The sequence below is a fragment of the Pieris napi genome, chromosome 20, assembly GCF_905475465.1.
Source record: "Pieris napi chromosome 20, ilPieNapi1.2, whole genome shotgun sequence".
Lineage (NCBI taxonomy): Eukaryota > Metazoa > Arthropoda > Insecta > Lepidoptera > Pieridae > Pieris > Pieris napi.
Genome location: NC_062253.1, coordinates 2,145,145 through 2,169,337, shown reverse-complemented (window position 1 = coordinate 2,169,337; position 24,193 = coordinate 2,145,145). Strand labels below are relative to the sequence as shown.

At 34.4% G+C, this 24,193-nt stretch overlaps 1 protein-coding gene and 1 long non-coding RNA gene across 2 annotated transcripts; one reads left to right on the top strand and one right to left on the bottom strand.

Moving 5' to 3' along the window:
- Positions 1 to 2,507: 2,507 nt before the first annotated feature.
- Positions 2,508 to 6,403, bottom strand: LOC125059548. Its single transcript, XR_007118686.1, has 3 exons — positions 6,271 to 6,403; positions 4,333 to 4,460; positions 2,508 to 2,774 (listed from the first exon to the last, which is right to left on the bottom strand). It is a non-coding gene; the product is annotated as an uncharacterized LOC125059548 (long non-coding RNA).
- Positions 6,404 to 9,205: 2,802 nt separating this feature from the next.
- LOC125059535 (trypsin-4-like) lies at positions 9,206 to 20,138 on the top strand. The gene is made up of 8 exons (XM_047663990.1): positions 9,206 to 9,593; positions 10,396 to 10,585; positions 12,150 to 12,246; positions 13,949 to 14,122; positions 16,094 to 16,243; positions 17,254 to 17,344; positions 18,017 to 18,146; positions 19,725 to 20,138. The coding sequence occupies exons 1-8, from the start codon at positions 9,356 to 9,358 to the stop codon at positions 20,047 to 20,049; spliced, it is 1,395 nt and encodes a 464-aa protein (XP_047519946.1). The 5' UTR covers positions 9,206 to 9,355; the 3' UTR covers positions 20,050 to 20,138.
- Positions 20,139 to 24,193: the final 4,055 nt, after the last annotated feature.

Genomic DNA, 24,193 nt, shown 5'->3' with positions numbered 1-24,193 from the left:
GTTTAGGAGAGTGCTTTAGTACAACTTGAAAGGCAAGTTCTTTAGCGTAGCGTTTACTAAAGCAAGTAGCGTTTACATGTTTCAACTAAAGTACTATCCTAAAGCACTCTCCTATACACTAACGGCCAAAATTAATAATGTATCCTCAATCTATGATTATAACCAATCTTGGACTGATTCATATCTAAAGACCGATCTCCAATCTGCATGCCAATAAACATTTCTGCTATCCGATTGTTTATTTGACAAAAGATTGACAGCAATCTTTTGCGTGATCCTTGCCTCTCGACCGCGTTTCGTTCAATGCAATATGTTGTGTTCAAGCATACCAAAAGTTCGCGTTTTTGGAACGAAATAAAATAAGTAAGACTTAGGGTCTGTTTCACAATGTATGGATAAAGTAGCAAATAGCTATGCAACGTTTTGTTTGTTACGAACAAATAAAGTTACAAAATTCTATAGAAAAACATAGAACCTTAACCTTTTTGCTGGTCATTTAATATTACTTGTAACGAAACGGGCTGTCATTTTCATATGGTATTATTGTTTGTTAGGTTATTGAGTATTTTAGTACATATTATTACAAATATAAATTTTCTCTGAGTTGTTTGTGTATGTTGTTTTTGTGATTCGAGGATGGTTCTTTAACTTAAAAAAATGTCTACGCAAAAACGTGAAAGAAGCGTCAATTTCAGCCGGAAAGACGTTGACCTTCTAACTTCGCTTGTTGCTGACCATAAAAATATATTAGAAAATAAAAAGAGTGACTCAGTCACCTGGCAGGAGAAAGAGCAGTGCTGGAAGACGCTGGAGGCGCTGTTTAATAACACAAGTGGGGTAAACTTTCGCAGTGCTAAAGCTTAAAGAGGGTTACAAGAAAAAAGTCTGCCTTGATACATGCTGAAACATATCGTACAGGAGGTGGCCCAAGTGCTGCTACTCCTCTTACCCCCTATCGAGGAAAATGTCAAAGACATGATATTGTTGTCTGTCGAAGGAAATTAAAGTCAATTGAAAGGAAGAGCTTCTAAGTAAGAGAAAGCAATGGGCATTTAAAGATGAAGAAAGAGAGCATAAAAGAGAATTCTGGGCCATAGAAAAAAATATATTCTTAAATAAATTAGAAAAATAATAGATTTTGTGCCTGGAGCGAGGATGTATTGTATTAAAAATTTGTATATTTATTTAAATAAAAGCATTGAATTTTTATTTAATTTATCTCAAAAATGTTGTAATTTATTAAATATTATAGTAATAAAGCAAAATAATCACTTATAAGATTACTTCGTACACTTGCATTTCCCACGTTGTCAATTGCGCTTTGATCAATATCATCAGCTTGTTCATCTACTTGTTGCAGTAGTTCAAAATGTTCATCTCGCATATCAATAGCAATATTGTGCAACACTGCACATGCCACTATCACGGCTTGTACACGAGATACTTGAAGCAAAACCTTTTTTGACAAACCGATTTTTTCCAAACACCATATTATGTCCTTTCCACCACATTTCTGCTTCGTATTTGAGATTCGTTATAAAGATGTTCTGCTGGAGTCTTGAGGTTTTGAAGTGGAGTTAGTAGGTAGTATCTATAGTAACAAATATTTTTGGTTGTAGCTAATATTTAAATTTTTTTTACAAAAGTTGATGAAAAGATGAAACCTGCAAGAAGTCATATATGATAGACATCACTTTGTGTAAAAGTGTCTCCAAAGCTTCTTTTGTTAAATGTGAATTCGGCGTCATTCAGGCCCTGGATATAATAAATTCTTGTCTTCTTATGTCTTCGCACAGAAGTACGTTGTCTTCTTCCAGCTTCAGAATTACTATCCCAATCGGATAATTGCATTTAAACTTCCAAATCACTATCACTAGAACTGGAAGATGACGAAGATGAATAAATTTTCCCAATGAATATTAAGTTAGGTCGCAATCCCAAACCCAAATCATACGAGTTTCACCGATAGCAATCCGAGATTGATTTGGCCAATCGAAGCACTGTCAAAATGGACAGATAGGTTGTTGGCATGAGTAAACATTCATTTTCATACAGAGGGCAATCTTCAATCTCTTATCCGCCCTCTGAACGATTGGTTGAATAATTAGATTGGTATCTCAGTCCATGTATTGAATATTGGCATGCTTTTCTTTAGAAATGGATTGAATTGTCAGTCTATGACAGCTAAAATTGGATTGAGATTGCATATTGGTTTTGGCCGTAAGATAATGTAAATCGGCCTTTAGGCAAGCCGGTTTCCTACACAGTTTGAGTCCATTGGTGCAAAACTGGGGATCGAACCGACGGCCTCAAGGATGAGACGCGCTGAAGCCACTCCAACACTTATTTATATGAATAATATTAGTATGTAAAATTTGCAACGTCATATTTTCTTATTTTTAAGCATGCGTGTTTTATTAAAAAAATTAAAAACATCATAGGGCTGGATTATTTTCACTATTAGTATTTAATTTTGAATATATTTGAAATAAAACACATTTGAAATATAAATTTTATACTTAAAACTACTTATTTAATTTAGTCGCAAAAATAACAGACAGTAAAAAGCTAAAACTACAAATCTTTAGTACCAGGCGTGCAAAGTCCGGCGCAGGGTTATGGGTGCCACAACACAGGGGACAAACTAGCCAGTTAAATGTCTCGTTCTCATATAATTGTACTAGGATATCATCAGCGTTGATGAGTAGATATAATTGTAGAGGCCGCCAGATGTATAGCAGTGAACATTCTAAAAGAAACAGCGAGAGAAGAATCTGAAATATGTGTCTGGAGTTAGTTCTGCAATAAAGCGGCACCGGCGTTCTATCCTGTTTTCGAAGCAGTTCAGACCATTTTCCACCTGTAACTTTGTGGTGGATAAAATTGCACGGTGGGCCGACGAGCTTAAGAAAGTTGGTGGAGAGGATTGGGAGAAAAATGCTCAAAACAGAGAGAGATGGAACCAATTGGAGGAGGCCTATACTCAATAAGAGGTCCTTTTCTTTTTTCCAAATACATATATATATATATATATATATATGTATTTTATGTGTGTGTGTATATTTTGTAACTTTTTCTAAATTTTAATTTTGTAAATTTTTCAAGGAATAAATGAGGCTTAATTATGATTACATATTATTATAAAATTAAAAGCCTGAAGATACCAAGCAGGGATTGTACAAACACGGTATATTTTAAACTCCATTCAATTTGATGGTTCAAATTGAATGAAGTTAGTAGTTTAAGAATCATAACTAGTCGAATTTCTTAATTTTGTCTGACGGATCATCGGAACTTTAAGGCACTCCTATCAGACATAGAAGCTTCAAAAAAAAAAACTAATTCGAACATCTGTGTTTTGCTTGGTTTACTGATCAAGTTTATTATGTCTATCCACATTTTTGTTTCTGTTTTGTTTTGTTATTTTATATACGTACCAACATCTGTGCGCTCTAATTTTTTAATCTTAGTTTTACAGATTGTTTCTCAGTAAGTGAATTATGTCTGTAATTCTTATGAGAAATAAAGTTATTCTTAAACCTTAAGTTAGAACACAGAAGGTCCCTTAAGTATGGACAGAATGAACCGACTTGGTATTACATGGATCTCACAACTTTTTACGGTAGAAGAACTGCGTTGCGATACTTAATTTTCTTTCAAGTTGTCTTTTTATAATTATAACTAAGAATGATATCTGTGGAGATTGGATTATGCGCTAAAATAAATCGGATACTGTCCGATGTCTATTTCTGAATTAGAATTTCATTGGTTTAACCTGAAACCCAGGGACGTGAGACATCGGTATCTATTTTAACAAGAAATTTTATTTTTGAGCTGTTTTTACTAGACTACAAAACCTACAGATCCGGCTTGTCTATCTAATTTGAATCAAATCCAAGACTTTAAAATAGATTGTATATTATACATTTCCATTAAGCCTAGAGCTTGGGTAGTATTTAATTAATTATGTTGTAACTAATAAATATTAACACAACTTGATTATTCTAAACACACAATAAATAAATCAGTGACGCTTCAACCTCTTTAGTTCTTGGCCTCAGATTTCTGAATCTGTTTTATGATCATTTTTAAATTTAATAGGCAAGTAGGTGATCAGCCTCCAGCCGACAAACGCCGTCGACTTTTTGCGTCTAAGACATGTCGGTTTCCTCACGATGTTTTCCTTCATCGTTCGAGCGAATTAAATGCGCACATAGAAAGTCCATTGGTGCACAGGGTATCGAACCTACGACCTCGGGTATGAGAGTCGCACGCTGAAATACAGACAAGTAAAAACTACCAGGACCTTATTAGTTTAAAGAGCTTGCTTACCTCAAATATAAAGCTTATAGGTGAGTACAAACGTAGCACTGAGATTACTCGCAGCTCTTCCAGGAGGATACAGATACTGAGAAGAAAAACTATGTTTGACGGAAAGAAGTCCTCTAATAAAAGGTTTACTGTAACAATGAATATCTTATTATATTATCTTTATATATATAATTCTTCTGTGAGTGTGTATGTCACTGAACTTCTCTCAAAGGACTGGACCGATTTTGATGAAATTTTTTGTGTGTGTTCAAGGGGATCTGGGAATGGTTTAGATTCACAAATCAGCCCGCCAGATGGCGCTGCAGTCGGTACTTTCATACTTTGCTTTACTAATTGCTTGAAATATCATGCAGGACAACGTCTGTCCGGTCCACTAGTATATATATAGTACGGAAAGGAGCATACTAGGATACACACGGAATGATAGGAAAAGAGCTGTAGATCTCCGAAGGCTTAAATGGAGATGGACAGGACACCTGCTCAGAGGCCAGAGAGCAAAATGGTCGAAAAAAGTCAGTCCATAGACACCTCGCTGCAACACCAACAGAAAGAGAGGAAGACCATGTGCGCAGTGGGCTGCTGACTGCCAGGGATAGGAAGCACTGGAAACAGCTGAAGGAGGCCTTTGTGCCACAAAGGCAAGCTGTACAAGAGTACAACTAAACCTTCGTAAAGAACTTTTTTTATATACATTTATATTTTTTGTAAACTTTCTCTTGTATTAGTTGAAATAAAGGCTTTGAATCTTGAATACTGTTGCTTGCTATATTGGGGTGAAAAATACTAGCTTAATGAAGTGATTTCCGCGACCTGACCTTTCCGAGACCTGTGAATCAGATATTCCCTGCAAATATCCTACAGCATATAATAAATATAGACCACAAGAACGGTACCTAAACAGTAAATATAGACAACGTTGGTAGTCAAGTAGCCGCCGACTGCTTTATACTTAATATTTGCCATGAATTTAATGTTACACTGTACTACACCAGAACTGTTTTAAATAAAAATAAAAAATGTTTATTATGGAATATAAGATACAGGTATCACTTATTCCACGTCATTAAATTTGAATCGGTAGACATCCCTACTCATCAGCAAAGAAGACAGAGGGTGTAGGCTGAGAGAAAAAGCCAGGGTAAAAACCTCTTTGAAAATAGCAAATCATCAAACAACACTTATTTTTAAACTAATATCGCAAATTAATTAGAATTAGCCTGTCTAGCACTAGTCCCAGACCCTTTCATCAACTAGATAATCGTTAACTTTATATTAAGCCTTTTTACACAGCTTTTCTTTAATACATTTCTTAAATTTAGTAAAAGTCAGAGATAAAAGAGTGGTTTTTGTTAAAGAAAAGTATCCCTTTTCCAAAAAAAAAATACTAACTTTAGATAGTCTTAGTATTAACATTGTGCGTATGTATTCTAGTAAACTTATCACTATTTTTGTATACATACATATTTTCATAAATATATTGCGAGGGAAAGGTACGTATATTAATTTTCTTGAATTCCCTCAGAGATCTACATTTTAAATTATTATAGATCGCACTACAATAAATATAGAGCACAAGAACTTTGGTAGCACGTCATAGTTGAGTTATTGGCCTGTTGTTGAAAGCATGAAATAGCAGGATAGTGCATAAATCTTATGGTGCCAGTTCCAAATAAGCAGTTCAGTACAGCCATGAGTGACTATTAACGGGAACAGAAACACAAAGAACGAGGTTCTGTTAGATGGTGGGATGATTTTAAGTTAATTCACCGGCGATAAAACGTCCTGGCATCAGCCTTCTTGGGCTAGTAAATCTGAGATCACGTGAAATAAAGGTATCTTCAGGAATTGTGACTGTTTTCATGTTACTGGTAATACGTCTGGTAGCACGGGGTTATGTTTATATTGTATAATTAACGTTTATAAACACTTCAAACTCACCATTGTGTAATAAATTTAATTCGCTAACAATTAATGCGAGTGCCACTAAAACGGCGCTCGAGTTTGTCATCTCCAAGTTCCAAAACACATGATTAGTTTATTTTTATTTGACATTTTGGAAGCCATAATTATACAGAATAAAAAACCAAGTCAAGATTAGATAGAGCAGCTTCAGTGAATAATAATTTTCCAACCATGAAGGTTTTAATCGAAGCGAGAATTCAGTGAAATCGGAAATTTCCTCGAAAAAGAAAACTAAGATAAAACAAAGCGAACATTTAAAGAAAACACTTTTTTAACGGATTGAAGTTATGTATTATTATAAGCTTATAATTATTTCACATAATTTTAAAATTTTCCGACGTTTCGCGTGCTTTACAGCGTGCGTGGTCACGGTGACATTTAATTGGTACGCTCTTTTCTTAAAGTCGAATTGGTTCGGAAATACTTCAGTGGGCAGCTGGTTCCACATAGTGGTGGTGCGCGGCAAAAACTGCCTTAAAACCGCTCAGTTGGGGAAGGGACCTCGAGGTGATACGGGCACTAAAAATGGAACCTACGACCTTAGGGATGAGTGTCGCACGCTGAAGCTGCTCGGCACATTGGTAAGAGCAACATACCTATAGAAATTAAATTACTACAAGCGATGGCAAGCGGCCGGATGGGATGTCGTTGATCCCTTGGAAGATGGGACAGGCTTTGGTGGGATGCTACTTGACACGATAGCCCCGCCCCGTCTCACCTCCCTCGGACAAGCAAAAAGTTGGGGCGGCCGCAGAGCAGACGGAACATAATAAGTCTTTAGGAGTCTTTCCTCCAACTTCGATTTTGTTCCCTTTGGAGTAGGAGACTCTAGGGCCGTGGGGTTCAAGTGCACAGGCTCTATTTAAAGATTTAAGTTGGCGCCTGGTAGATAGTACCGGTGACCGTAGAGCTGGTGCTTTCTTCAACGAATAAGTATCGCAATACAGCAGGAAATTCTGCCAGCGTTAAAGGTACACTGCCACAGGGACCAAAGTTTTTAAAGTTGTTTTAATTTTATTTTTATTAATTTTTCCTACGTAGGTTAAGAAAATTGTAAATACTGTATATTTGATTGTTATGTCTAGGTTTTACTAATCCATTCAGTACTACATCAGATGTGTAGTCTCATATATAAAATTCTCGTGTCGCGGTGTTTGTAGTTAAACTCCTCCGAAACAGCTTGACCGATTCTCATGAAATTTTGTGTTCATATTGGGTATGTCTAAAGCCGCATTTATATTTATCTGACGTGTTGTGTTGTGATGCTCTCTGTCGTGATGGCTACTGTTCACATTGATATGACGTGTTATGATGCATTATGACGGTTTTTTGTATCAGTTCCGTCTTGACTCCCAGAGAGTTCACACATTTGCAATGTTTTTTCAAGAATCATCCGATTCTGATTCAGATTTTGAATTTTCATTTTTTCTCCTATCTCTTCCCAAATAGCTGCTCTCATAACTTGATCTTTATATTCTTTACATTTTGGATTATAAATCACTTTAAATTGTCTTACGTATTCAATTAGTTGCTCTTCGTCCATTTCTGACGCGTAATAACACAACACTGGCGCGTGCACACTAGTCTGATGCGGTATGACGTCTCACGGCACCGCCCCCCGCACCTCACCCTTTCTGACGCGGACCGGGATCGCCTGTGACACGACACATCAGAAGCCGTCATAACACACCGCATTGAATAAATGTGAACGCTTCCATATTAAATGTATGAAACTGATACCGTTCTGATGCATCACAACACAACACGTCAGATAAATGTAAATGCGGCTTAAGAATCGGACAACATCTATTTCTCATCCCCCTAAATTTTTATTGTTTTTATTTTTAGATAAAAAAAATTTTTTTATAATACAGCATTTAAAAATACATACAACCCCTAATTTTCACCCCTCTACGATCAACCCCTATTGTTTATTATAAATGATATACATGGCAAAACGACGTTTGCCAGGTCAGCTAGTAATTTATATAGATCTATATTTGAAATATCATAATCATTTTAAAACATCGAATGAAAATCAATTGTTCACGAATTCCGCTTTCCATAAAACAGTACTCGGAAAATCCATCTAGCTGAATAATGAAATCGCTCGTAAAATGTACATTAAACTTTTATTTAATGTAGACACTGCACTAAGGACATAAAAACTGGTTCTGTACGTTTGTGAGTAGTTATTTTTGAACTTAAAAAGCGTCTAAAATCTTGCTTTAAAGATATATTCAAATTCAGCATCATTTATTCATTTTTGAACACAATGTATACTTATACTTATAGAAATACATATTAAATGCTTCTAATTTTACATTTACTGCCAGTTCTCAAATCAAGGGTGTATAATATCTTAATATATATAAATGACGTGTCACGTTGTTTGTCCGCTGTGGACCCCTTAACTACTGAACCGATTTCAATCAAATTTGCACACCTTGTGCGGTTTGATCTAACTTAAAAGAAAGGATAGCTTACATCTCAATTTATACCCGCAATATTATTTTATTGCGAAATATTTGTTGATTATTTGATAGTCACAATTCTAACAGATGGCGCTGTGTTGAAAGTACCAACGTTTCACAAAGCTACAATTTAATGGCATAACCACCAAAAAAGCATGGTCCAACACCAGACATGGGGTGTTCTCCTGCCGTTTCCCTTGAATAGGTTACTATACTATATAATATAACTAAAACCTTAGCCACAGCAACGCTTGGCCGGTCTGTTAGTATAGATATAAGATATAAATCTATTTTTAGAACAATTTAGCAAACAGTATAAAAATACACAAAAGACGTGCATTACCAATATTTCATTCATCAAGACAAATTGAGCTGTTCTCTGAGTACACTTTAAAAAATCAGTTTGTAAATTCAGTATAGTCTTTGCAAAAGATTTCGTAATAAAAATTGTTCATAAAACATGTAAAACAATAGTTAGAATTTCCGTTTACTATTAGAAATCTCTTTAACAAACCAAAAACAATAAAACGAATATGAAACATAATTCAATATGGCCGATATAATAAAAGGAATTTCACGAGAATACGATGAAAGAAACATATATAATAATAATCATAGCCGTTATATTAAATGTAAATGCTTTAGAACTGGTTGAGTTAGTGGATGAATCCTTACAAACAGGAGAAGCTGAAATGAGTGAATTGGACGTAAGACATACAGGTAGCGAAGAAGAGATCAAAACATTCTTAGAAGAGAGATATAAATTTAGAAATGATAATACGTCAACGAGGTATAGAATACAATTTGGGGAAAGATTAGATCCAAGTGAGTATTCTGAGCGGCTTGATCTCCATTCCGAGATGTGGGGTCACTCTGCACCTTCTACCTTATTTACAATGGAGAGTGTTCAAGTTGTCGGTTTAGTAGATGCACATGGTTTCATCAGTGGAACCAGCTGCCCACTGAAGTATTACTGAACCAATTAGGCGTAGGGTCCTTCAAGAGAAGAGCGTACCAATTTTTATATGGACTATGGTTTTGAACCTGTTCTATAGACACGTAGACTTGACTGGAATATCGCGCTTTTTTAAATATTTTGGACGTATAGCTTATTGTGGATTCATCTAGCATTCTAATAGCAAAATATTTTTTTAAATCCGTTCAACATCCGCAATCCACAATTTTTACCTTTCTTTACAATTTCATAGTAACCCAAAATATTGGCAATTATAAAATAGTGACGGAAAGTTTCTCATCTTCACGCTCTACGCCTTGATTTGGGAACTGGTAGTAAATGTGAATATAGATCTTCTTAATCCTGACGTTCATAACTGTACAAATTACCAATATATATCAATTTAGATTTGATTTATAATAGACAATGACAGCGCACACAATGAAACTGAATTTAAAGTTTACGAAATTTTTGGACGCAGTGTTATACCCAGATGTACGCCATCATACAACAACCATAAACAATTAAATTCCTACTAAATTATAAGATCTTAAGTCATTATTCATTCCTATGAGGATATATTAATTATAGTACTTACTTTTGAATTCATAATAATAAGTATTTTCACCTAAGTTGTATATTCTGGAATAAATGTTCTTACGGTATTTCCAGAATCAGCTAGTGATCGTCACTTGGCATGGGCTTTTCGGACATATGCCGTGCGTCGAATCGTGGGCGGCATGGAGACTAGCATATGCATGTATCCATACAACGTTGCGATATCCAGGAATGGGAAGCATTGGTGTGGAGGCTCTATTATTGATGAGCAGTGGGTGCTGACAGCAGGTCACTGTTTGGAATCGTATGTATTTCATTTTTTACACGCTTTATATTAGCTTCACCTGTATGTATGTATGTAACCGACTCCTTCGGACTCGATTTTGACCCACTTTTAACGGACAGATTTAATTCAAACTTTGCGCACCTGTCAAAGATCGATGACAATGCAATAATCCGAAAAAAAAATGAAAAAAATAAAAAAAAATTAACTAAAAAATAAATAATAGTTTAAAAAACTCTTTTTTAAACTATTATTTATTATATTAAACAACCGTATTAGTTCGCAAATTTTTTAAAGCTAAATCACTATGATCTAATATTTAAAATTGTAGTGTCACAATGTTCGTTCCGATACTCCTCCGAAACGGATCGACTGATTCTTATGAAACGTTTTACGCATATTAAGTAAGTCTGAGAATCGGCTACTATCTATTTTTCATACACCTAAATTTTAATTTTTAGATAAAATATTTTGTTAGTATTTTTTTATGATACAGCATACAAAAATACATACAACCCCTAATTTTCACTTCTCAACCCCTATTTTTTATTTGTTAATTTAAAACTTATAACTTGAACTCAGAGGTTTATATAGAGAGGTACTAAAATGGTAGGGGAAGTAAAATCACATTAAGGAGAAACGAAGTTCGCGGGGGCTGACTAAAGAAACTGAGAGAGTTTTAAGCCATAAGTTACTAGATTGTAAAGTCTAATTAACTAATGTAGATATGTAGGTAATATAAGAAAGTGTACAATAACAGTGTCTATTAAGGGGGAGACACTCTGTTCTTGTTTTTTTTTTTTCACTTACCATATCCCAGAAAAACACATGGCGCTACAACCTTTAAAAGTCTGGGCGTCAGATATTATATCTGTATGGTTTTGTGTTTTGTAATAGGCAAGAATGTGATCAGCCTCTTTGGGTCTAAGGCAAGCCGGTTTCCTCACTATGTTTTCCTTCACCGTACCTGTGCTAAAATCGCACATAGACAGAAATGCCACTGGTGCACAAACGGGATTCGAACCTACAACCTCAGGGACGTCACACACTGAATCCACTAGACATAAACATAAACAAAATGTAAGAAATAATCTCACACTTGAAGCCAATACGAGCCCTTTAGCTTTTACCACACTCATAAATTGTAATTTAACATTCTCGTTTCCGATAATGTCCAATAATAAGTGTCACTTAGATTTAAGAACCCTTAACAACTACCTTAATTAAATAACAATTAAAGCCAGTTGTTAAAAAATAGCTTACTATAAAGTTAACGATTATCTAGTTGATAAAAGGGCCTGGGAATAGTGCTAGACGGGCTACTTCTAATCAATTTGCGTGTTGTTTGATGATTTGCAATTTTAAAAGAGTACCGAGAGTATTTTACGCCGGCTTTTTCTCTCGGCATACACCCTCTGTCTTATTTGCCGATGAGACCTAATTAATAATTTAATGACGTGGAATAAGTGATACCTGTATCTTATCTTTTTTATTGTGTAGCAAACCCGCTTTTTAACTAAACTATTTGAATATAAATTTCTACAGTTAAGTTTTAAGCCTTAAATTTAAAAGTTTACCCTTTCAGTATTCATGATGATGATAAGAAGAAATTGACACAGTTCATTGTAAGAGCTGGTAGTTCGTTTCACAATCGTGGCGGGTATCAGGCCAGAATCAATAAGGTTTGTTTTATTATTAATAGTTTAATGGGACAAATGAGTAGACACATCATCATGCTTTTATGGACACGTGCGCGCACACGTGCGGATGTGTTGCCTGTTTTTAATGTGCGCTCCTTTCTTAAAGGTTCGATACCTAACAAGATTTGAAAATCGAATTGCAGTAATATTAAACATGGTGAAAAATGCACGCTGTTTTGTTTCTTTCACGACGTTTACGCCAGTGTCTTAAGGAAATCTTATATATGTTTATTTTACTAATGCTGCTTTTTCAAACTTAATTTTAATCTTTTAATTGCTTCGTAGTTTTATAAATTCATAATTGTCAATTTTAATTTTATTCTTCCTATCAAAAAGGTACGCATAATAGTTTTTAAGTTTACATAGTACATAGTGAGTAAACATGAGTAAAACAGATATTACACAAAAGAAATACGAAATTACACTCGATGTCTGTCGTTCCACAACAGCTGAGCGTTTTTAAGGTAGTTCTTGTCTACTGAAGTACTTCCGAAACCATTCGACTTAGGATCCAAGGAAAGAATGTACAGGTTCTTAAAACCTACGCGCTTGAGAGCCTTCTGGCAAGTTCGTTGCCGACTTAACATCAGGTGATCTTCCGGCCCCCACGTTCTCTCAAAAAAACGGTGCACGAAATTTCTATTAATTAATAATTTTTATTAAGTAAATATTTATTATTATTTCTATTATTATTAGATATTATATTGAAGTTAATTTGCATTTAAATTAACAAATTTACCACATTTTAAACAAAAAGATTTGTTCAATTAAAAAATGTGTAACGCATTTGAAATCAAAGGAAAGATGAAAGATAAATGAAGGAGATTCCAGACTTATCTTTTAATTAATGATTACCCATTGAGAAGGCTGTATAGCTCAAATGTTTCGAGACGCCTTTGGGCACCCTTGAAGAGCTCGCGATAAAAAGATATTCTGAAAGGAATTGAGTGTAATAAACATGTTTCATTCAATTATGTTTCATAACTTCTATTTTTTATGATTAAATTTAATATATATGTACTGTGTGTAATAATCTATGTGGTATTACTTGTTGATACATGTACATGTATTTAGTAAACAGTTTGTAGGTTTAGTCTAAATTTATATAATAAAACTAATTACTATTAATAAAATAGGGTAAGGTTTTATAATAATAATAAATAATATTAAATCCTTTATTTGCCAAGATAAATAAAGTACAATTAGATTGAACAACAAGAAAATCCGCACAATCAGCCATATATAAATAGGCATGCAAATGTCATATATTTTTTTTGCAATGTCATATAATAAGAACCTTAACATAATGTTTTTATACATATATATTTACCAAAAACTCAATACTATTTGACTGATTGAAATAGGATTTATTTATTTGCGAAATATTAATAAAATATCCAGACTCAAGAAGACAGAAGACCCTACTGTATAAAATGCTACAGGAATATTTTTTAAATAAGTAAGAAATAAATAATAATAAATGTTTTCGGAGAAGTCTAGATTTTTGTTAATAAGGTCACCAACAGCTTTTATAAAAATTATAAAACCACGTGTAAATGTTTAATACATACATTGAATAAGAATAAAGAATTGCCATGAACGGCCTACCCTGATGAAATATTTTCTTTACTATATTTTTGGGCATTTTCATGCAGTTGCTAATAGCAGTTCTGATAATTTCCAGGTATTCTTTCATAATGAATTTGCCCCTGGCGCTGCAGACTTTGACTACAGCCTGATTCGCCTTGACAGGCCCATGCCGATTGGTAGAAATATAGCTGTTTTAAATCTACCCTCACAGGATTATGATATCAAACCCGAAGATATTCTTATTGTTACCGGCTGGGGGAGCACTGACGTAAGTTTTCGGCGAGATTTTTATAAGTCACCATAACTCAAAACATTTGCCCGCGTTTAATCGCGCCGCTGCAGCTGCACTGTATACCGCCGTCACGTACTCGCCAACCCTCTGGCATTGAGAGTGTCCATGGGCGGCGGTATCACTTAATAGGTGAGCCTCCTGCCCGTTCTTTAAAAAAATAGAACCATGTTCATACTGTGTACTGTTAGTATCTTCTGGCAGGGCAGAAAAGCGCCCCTAAAACTTCGTTGTGAATAAAATTATGAGCCTGAATTTTCAGTTACCAAGTCAATCAATATATATCTATCTATTAAAAATATAAAAGATTTGAAATATTGATATGGTCAGTATAAGATATTGTTAAGCTAATTACGTAATAACTTAAGACAGAAGGTCTCTTAAGTAGGGACTGAATAGGACTTGGACACGGATCTCACATCTTTTTATGGTATATATATGGAACTGCATTGCGAGACTTGTTTTTTTACACGCTTCACCTGTATGTATGTATGTATGTATGTAACCGACTCCTTCGGACTCGATTTTGACCCACTTTTAACGGACAGATTTAATTCAAACTTTGCGCACCTATCAAAGATCGATGACAATGCAATAATCCAAAAAAAAAAAATGAAAAAAAAAAAAAAAAAATCTCTGTGCCATATTTTTCGTCTATCGAGCGCCCCACGCTTTTTCACAATAATAACAGTATTTTTTGTTCATTACCATTTACAGCCTAAATTAGGAATTATTTTTCACTTTTTAGTTTGATGTGCTTTAAAAGCGTGTTTTTTAGTTTTTTTAAACTATTATTTATTAACAAGTTATCTTTATGATGGGATTAACCGTACCAGCCGTATGAATTCAAAATTTCATCAACATCACCTTGATGGCTGGAAGTCTGCCATAGTCCGTTTCACAAAGCATTTTCTTTTCTGAACTAGCGAACTGTGGAATCGACTCCCGGTGGGGGTTTTCCCTGAGAGATTCGACCGCCAATTATTAAAAATTCGAGTGTACTCCTCCCTCAAAGGCCGGCAGCGCACCCGCTAAACATAGGTGTGAGCTACGATGACTGCCCTTTGACTCGTTTGCCCCCTATTATATATAAAAAAGGGTGCGTGTACTTATATACGCGCGGATAATTAATACGCGCTAAATACATACGGATAGTTAATCTCAATTGTATTGAAGCGCTTAGGAAGGTTGATGAGCACAGTCTTTTCACAAATATTTTCTAATATTAATTAGTATTGATTTAAATATTCAATTTAAATCACTTCTGATTATAATTCAGACGCAAACATAAAATTCTCACTTGTATAATGAAAACACAATGAAAACACGTGTTTTAAATCACTTCTGATTATAATTCAGACGCACATATAAAATTCTCACTTGTGTAATGAAAACACAATGAAAACACGTGTTTTAAATCACTTCTGATTATAATTCAGACGCACATATAAAATTCTCACTTGTATAATGAAAACACAATGAAAACACGTGTTTTAAATCACTTCTGATTATAATTCAGACGCACATATAAAATTCTCACTTGTATATAAAAAAACACAATAAAAACACGTGTTTTAAATGTAGAAACTCAAAGCATGTGGATAAATTCTCAGTGAACAGAGGCGCTGTGCGTGCCAACATGCGCCACTAACAGAGGTTCCATTTCTGTTTTGTTGGTAGCATTTTTTCCTCAACTTAATGAGCGATTTAGTGGGCAACTTCATTCTGTTAATTTTGTGTCACGGTGCGCGCGCATCGTAAAATTTTACTCTCATCAATTTTTCATAACGCGCCTACAAAAGTATAACTTCAATTAGTGGGCAACTTCATTCTGTTAATTTTGTGTCACGGTGCGCGCGTATCGTAAAATTTCACTCTCATACATTTTTCATAACGCGCCTAAAGAAGTATAGCTTCAAAAAATAACATTTTAACATCGAACTCTTTCAGGAATCTGGTTACGGCCATATCCCGGATCGGCTCCGTTTTGTCCCCGTGCCGGTGATGCAAGTAGAGGCTTGTCAGAAGGCTTATAACTTCTACATCACACCAAGGATGATATGTGCTGGTTACGCTACAGGGGGCAAAGATGCTTGCAATGTAAGTACCTGGATGTATCACGAGTTACTTATGAATGTCAGAGAAGATGTTAAATTAATTGTAAATTTACATTTACTACCAGTTCGCAAGTCAAGGGCGTAGAGCGGTCAAGAAGAACTGGCAATAAACTTTCCGCCACTCTTTTTAATCGCTAAGCTCTGAGTCATACAAATTGTTTGAACTGGAGCAAATCGATCCCAAGTATTGGGATCATTTAAATAATCGTCAAATTTATAGAATCTTTTTAGATTAATTTACGTTTAACGAGAGTTTTGAATTTATTCAATGATCATTCACTAATTTCGCTTGGGAGTTTGTTGTAAAAATAAATCAACCCTTAATATAATAATAATTTATTCGCTAACTTTTACCGTTTAACACCGTTTTCCCTATCGAAGGGAACAGTGCTCTGGATTGTTACTGAAATTGGGGAATTAGTTTAACACTAACAGAATTCACGAGTCAATCAAGAGTTGCATTATTTATAATGCCAATAGTTAAAAATTAACGAATCAATGATATATCAGAAAAGTATATCAATAATAAGCAGAATTTTCCAAATTCCGTCTGCAAAAACCAACTTAGGATTTCAGGCACCCTTTCGAATTCTTCGCGATTAAAACTGATTAAACAGTACTTATCCGGAACTGGATATATGCGGTAGTGGGCTGGTCGGTTTTAGAGAAAGCATTGTTAAGTGCCTATCATACCTGCCCTGCGATTCTGTAACTCACCTTTCGAACTCACACATCGGTTTTCGCATCGGCGGTCGCTCTCATATCAGTCGTGAAGCAGTCATTTCATGATTTGGCATTCTGAAAAGGTGGAGCTTGTATGAGTTGTTGATTGATGTGAGTTCGAAAGGTGAGTTACAGAATCGCAGGGCTGTTTTGCTGGTTATTTTCTGCCAAAATAGTCATATATTTTCGATAAAAGTGCTTGTAACATGTACCGTAGAGATAGTATTATGTATTTATGATGAGGTAATTCAATACATATATAATCTTCAGCACGACTCAGGTGGGCCGGCAGTGCGTGACGGTGTACTTCTGGGGATTGTGTCTTTCGGTGGTAAACAGTGCGGCGACCCTCGCTCACCTGGTAAATTATTAATATTATTTACTTCACTATACCCAGCAAATAACTTAGTCAAAATTGTATTCACAGAAGACGCTTCATTTTTTAATAACAACAGAAGCAAAAACATTGAGAGAAAACCTTAGCTCCAAAAATCAAGTATACCTACTTCAAACCTGCCTTGCGATTCTGTAACTCACTTTGTAACAATAAACTACAAGCTCCCTCCTTATCAGAATGCCAAATCGTAAAATGACTGCTTTACGACTGATTCGAGCGCGACCGCCGCTGCGAAAACCGCTGTGAGAGTTCGAAAAGTGAGTTACAGAATCGCAAGGCTGATCATCTATTTGCCTATAAGAGAATCATTACGAAACAAATAACCATATCTGAGACCAGCACCAAGGGTTGTAGTGCCAGAGCGATAGTCAATAAAATACTTATAAAAAGAAGCGAAGATGCGTCAAACAACGCAGATAAAACACTTATTGATTCACAAACAGGCTGGAGTCTCATCTGATGTTAAGTGATACTGCCTATGAACACTCAAATTGCCAGAAGGCTCGCACGTGCGTTGCCAGCCTCTTAAGTCGATTTGGTACGCTCTCTTCTTGAAGGACCCTAAGTCGAATTGTTTATAAGCTTAATTTTAAAGTATATTTTGCTATACTTACACATACATACATAACCTCGCAGGTGTATACAGCAGAGTGACAGAAATAACGAACTGGGTGGAAAAAACCATATCGGCGAATGAGGCGTCCAGTGTTCCCGAATTAAAGGCGAAGATTGAGAAGGCCAGGCAAAGAGAGAAGGAATTGCAGAAGTAAAATTATTGTCAATATTAAGTTCCGTAACTTGCGACTTTGTATAGCTGTGTGTTGCGTTCTTCATGTGTGAGTGATGCTTGGAGCGCGTACAAATTACGTTTTTTTTTACTTTTCAACATTTTAATATAACGTGCTGATGTAGACCAGAAGTCGTTGTTGACATACACACAGACAGACACATGTATAAAATATCTACATAGATACAACAATGGAGCAGTGTTTTCCTAGTGGCTTCAGCGTGCGACTCTCATCCCTGAGGTCGTATAATCCCCGGCTGTGCACCAATGGACATTGTTTCTATGTGCGCATTTAACATTCGCTCGAACGGTGAAGGAAAACATCGTGAGGAAACCGGCTTGCCTTAGACCCAAAAAGTCAACGGCGTGCGTCAGGCACAGAAGGCTGATCACCTAGTTGCCTATTAGATTGACAAATCATCATGAAACAGATACATAAATCTGAGGCCCAGACCTAAAATTGGTTGTAGCGCCACTGATTTTTTTTTAGAAACAACAATGGGCCAAAAAACCCATAACTATAAATACAGTAACAAAAGCTTTTTGGAATTATTGACATATAAAAAGATTCTTCTGGTTGATAGTAGATATGAAACAACACAAATTGCTGAATTAAAATTCTTTTTCAGCTAAATAAAGTCGCAATTATCAGGTTGTATTAAAATATATTGTGGTAACTGCAATATTCAACTGTAACCACAACTGAACGGGGAAATAAAACAAATTAAAAGCCATATTACTTTTGGAAGGTTCTTTGTAAATGAAAAAGTTTTTGTAGTATGTTAGTATGGCCTCAGATTCCATTTGTTTCAGATCACCATCTTTATATGAGATATTCTTCAAGAAGATAATTCTAGAAGGATATATTTTTTAACAAATAACTACCATTACCGATTACACGGCATGCGGCAACATTTATATTACAAACAAAACAATACATAGAAAAACAACAACAATTAACAGTCATAGATTAAAATATGTACAAAAAGACCAACTATTTCTTACAGTATAGGAACTAACATGAAACAGAGATTTTGTCAGACTCAACGGACAATTAAAAACATCTGTCAATGCAGTTCATTAATTATTTCCATACATGTGTGCCATTTTCGAGAGGCAAGTTTTCGCTGAGGATATGATATACGGTCCAGTAGGAGTTGTGACAGCTCCTACCAGTGGCGTAACTATCATCTTGGGCCCGTGGCAAATTCTTTTGATGGGGCCTTATCAGTAAAAATCATCACGTTGTACTTAGTTTAATATTAATAAACTTCGAGATTTTCAGCGTACTCAATTACACGTTGTATATGTCCCACTAATGGCCATAGACCTCGTCTCTTAGGCGAGAGGGAATGGTCTGTAGACACCACGCTAGCCCAATGCGTATTGGAGACTTCATATTTATCCATAGAACATAATAGCTCTTGGGCAGGGGCCCTCTTGGATCGGGGGCCCGTGGCATTTTGCCAGCCCTGCACCCTATTGTTACGCCACTGGCTCCTACTGTTTATTATTTTATATACTTACTCATAAATAACTCAACAAAAAAATTCCTAGATTCAAAGCACGCGTGGAGGACAAGAAAAATAAAATCAAGAATTGGCTACGCGAAACATTACACTCGCCAAGCTTTCTAGAATTAGCCAAGAAGAAGCTACAAGAAGCTGGATTCAATATTCGAAAGAGTTTCAGAAGAAACCTAATGGATGATAACACGCTAGATGAAGTTAATTTCGAGAATTTAATACATGATAGGATACTTGAGAGTGACTCCAAAAATGAAGCAGAGGTTTTTCTGAGTACATTGGCACTGAAGGAGGTTATCAATGATGGACAGGATTGGAGTAGTGAGAAAGTGATTGAAGCGCTGGTGATAAAATAAATCGAATAATTATTTTATTGTTTTGTGTCTGTACAAGCCTTAATGTACTTATAATAAGAAATCAAAAGCGCAACGAGTACTAAAATATCTATTCCGCTACTTTAATATTTATTTATTTATTTCGTAATCCTACAGCTAACATAAATTATATATAATAAGAAACAGTTACACTGAAAATATAGCCAGAGATGGAAATACATAATACATTTAACTACAAAAAGGTTTAAAAATTTACAAAAGGAAACAAAAAAATAAAAATTATTCAATACATTCAACTAAGTATAATAAATATTTAAAAATAAAATATGATAGTAAATGTGCATTATAATGAGGTGAATCTTTGTGATTAGTAGATACGCCCTCTAGCGTAAGATTTATACAACTATTTTATTACGTTCAATTCTCAAATTCTACCAAACATTTAGACCTTTAAAATAATCTTTACGTTAACATGTCTAATATATTTCTAATTAATTTTGCTTTTTAATACTTATTTACTTTTATTATTATTAGCGCCACTTTTACAAAACTTTACTAACTTATTATAAGTTTAAATCAGCGCCATCTACTAGAGAGTAACAAAAGTACGGCGTCATTGAATAAAACGCTTTGTAAAAGTTACGATCAGCTAACACTAGATGGCGGATGCAGTCTTGTATATAAAGACAATAGACCGAATCTTTGAAATTAACATTTTAAAGTAGAATTGCAAATCTATTCATTAAATTTTATCTAACTAAAAATATAGTCTTAATGAAATATTTTGATATAATTATCGAAGAACTAAAAGTAATTATTATTTTTTTGTCTGTTAGTAGATGTTTTTATATGCCACAATCAAATGCAGGCTTCTGCATTTCTTTCGTTGCACATAAATACTTGAAAGACTTTATGTAAAATCAAAATGGATTTGAAAGCACAGTAGCACCATGGGTAATAATAATTTATTTGCAAGAATATCGTACAAAAATGTTATAGTGGTACAATCTAAAGTTCGCATATTCTCACATAATGGCGTGCTAATTTGTCTTAAAAGGAATTTTACATACATTATGAGTCATATTATTATAGTCAATTCTTATATTATTTATAGTAACAAATTATCACATTATTTAAATATCTATCTATAATAGTAATAAAATATATGTTATCAAAATAATATCAATTATAATGTTTCACACAAATATTGATTAATACAATTTTTTTCCAAAAGTATATTACAAAAAAAGTAGATTAAGTCGAGAAAAACTCTAGTAAGAAGGTATTATTATAGTAGCTTATTTATTCCATTTAAAGTCAATAAATAGGCAGGAGTTTATTGATATATTACTACTAAGATAGTATATTATATAGGTAGGCTAAAAAGCGTACTGTTCGTTCGTCATTTTATAAATAAACTTTTGAGATAAGAAAATATATTTTATGCCTAAGACCATATGCATTTTATGTTGTAGCTCATAAGTGAAACTAGATTTTTATAGATGTTTCGATAATAATACAGGTTGTCATATATTTCAATCAAATCATCATTCAATCAATCAAACAACGAGCTAGTTAAATTTACTGTTAGACAAATACTTTTCATTAATAGAGACAAATTTAAAGGAATTCCAGGACCCCTTTGAAAACGATAGTTGACGTCGCGTAACCCACCCAAGGAGTATGGAATAGACGTCATTGATAATACTTTAAAGCAAAAAAGACTTACTCTTTATAAAATTATGTTATAATTACTGTAACATTTAAATACATTAAAAAGTCGATATATCACTGATATCTGTAACATGATAATATTTACACGCGGTATCTATGTTTGCGATGCAAATGATTGCACTTCAGGAAAAACTGCAAGATCAAAGAACGATAAAAAATGCACTGACTGATAAAATTGCATTAAGGTCAATGCACGTGTTTATCAAAAGTACACCACATCATAATATATAATGCATTTTCTACGGTATATGTTTTTTTTAAATCCTCCCAACTCTTGTGGTGTGTGGACCTTATTTTATACACATATTTTGTACAAATATATATAATATATATATATATATATATATATATATATATATAATATATATATATATATATATATATATATATATATATATATATAAAGGAAAATTGTTTATTTTCTACCTGCTCTACGAAAAACCGGTAAATTTATCAAATCATGGCTCTACCTCGAAACAGTTCCAAATTTTTTGAAGTTATACTTCTTTAGGCGCGTTATGAAATGAGAGTGAAATTTTACGATGCGCGCGCACCGTGACACAAAATTAACAGAATGAAGTTGCCCACGGAAGATGCTACGGCATTGGACATAATTTAAAAACAACTTTCGAATAATAATAGAATTTATGTAACACTTAATGTAAGAGAATAATAATAAATATTTATTTATTTAGTTTTTCAAAAGTAAACTGAACTTTTTTGACAATAATGACTCCTTTTCCAGTCTGATTATTTAATTGTAATTAATTATTTGCATGCAACCAAAAACTATTTTTAATAATGCCAAAGGAGTATAACTTCTTACGCGCGTACATAAGACGGTGATGGTGTACTATGCAATAATGTGGTGGCGTATGCTCTAACCCCATAGAAATTCATTAAAACATCACGATTTGTGAAATGAATGACAGAAGGTACAAATTTTTGGCTAAGCTAACCTAATGTAAAACACACAGGGAACTGAGATAATATTATTTACATCATGCATGTAATATTATCGTTTTTTATTTTTATTTTTAAGGGGTCCAAAGCCATGCACCTCCGTAATATATCTTGGGGTACTACATTCAAGCCGTAAAGAATATAAAAAAATTGGAACGTCGGGACAGAATTGAAATGTATTTTTTGTGTGTTCAAGTGAACTTTAAATAAACAAAATATTAATTATACACAATATACACTTATAAACGTAAATAAAAGAAAGAAAACAGTAAAAAGAATTCACATTGACTGCCAGTTCTTAAATCAAGACCATAGAGAAGGCGAGAACTGGCAATAAATTCCGCATTGCGATCGAAGAAACTTAAACTTATAACATCATAAGAATGTGAAAAAAAACAAAGTTAAACAATTTACGTAAAAACCTTATGAAGTATCAGTTACTAAACTGAAATCAAAAGGTTTTCTGTGCAAAATGGACCGAAAAACCGGTAAATTGGCAAAAATAAACGAATCGCAAGAAGTGGGCCAACAACGTGAAGGAAATGATCCGCTGTGGCCATTCTGCACGCTCTTGCGTAAAACTGGTTGCAGAGATAGATTATACAGGCTGTAATCACATGGCTAGAAAAAGAAGAGTGCTTTTAACGCTTGTGTATTTGAAGCTATGGATACGTGCTTTTGACTCTTGTGCACCGGCAAAAATATATTGGATACGGGATTTATTTCTGATATTCACACTTAATTGAACTGAGAAGGAAAATACTTGACAACGTACATACGTTCACAACACAGGAGGCTGCTTTAGTACTCTGCTACCATATAATAAGAAAATTAAATGAAAACAGTGTTGTTTTTTAATATGCTTTTCACTAAGCCCAACTCGGGCTGCTGAACTCACGGCTGTGACACAAAAGAAAAAAATTGAGAAATAGTTGAACATTTCCTGCCGACCGATATGACCATTGTCTTCGACGGTTTCTCACCCAAGGCGAAATCTTTCATCCATTTTTTTTACTGTTGGATGAAGTTCACATTGAATTAATTAGTAGATAATTGTTTATACCAAAAACCAATTAAAAAGCATCACCACCCACAAGCTCAAATGTTGGCGCGGCCGCAGAGCAGGTGGAAAATAATAAACGGCTCAATAAATAAAATCATACAAGTCTTTCCATCACCTGTTTTGGAGAAGAGACTCTTGGGCCGTGGGGTTTAAGTGCACAGACGCTAATTAAAGATTTATGTGGGCACCTGTTAGTGGTGCTTTCCTCGCTCGACGAATAAGTATCGCAAAACAGCGAGGAATCGCTGCCAGCATTAAAGGTATACGCCACAGGTACCAAACTTTTTAAATTTGTTTTAATTTTCTATTTATCAATTATTTTATTATTATTACTTTGTAGTTAAAAAATATTGTAAATACTATGTTTGTTTATTTTGAATAAACTCTGATCAAAATTCACAGCCA

What these genes read in the sequence shown, in the direction of transcription:
- LOC125059535 (XM_047663990.1), top strand. Translation starts at nt 9,356, where the DNA reads ATGAAAGAAACATATATAATAATAATCATAGCCGTTATATTAAATGTA. An exon ending in ATCAGGCCAGAATCAATAAG is followed by an intron (nt 12,247 to 13,948) that starts GTTTGTTTTATT and finishes GATAATTTCCAG; the next exon opens with GTATTCTTTCATAATGAATT. An exon ending in CCGGCTGGGGGAGCACTGAC is followed by an intron (nt 14,123 to 16,093) that starts GTAAGTTTTCGG and finishes GAACTCTTTCAG; the next exon opens with GAATCTGGTTACGGCCATAT.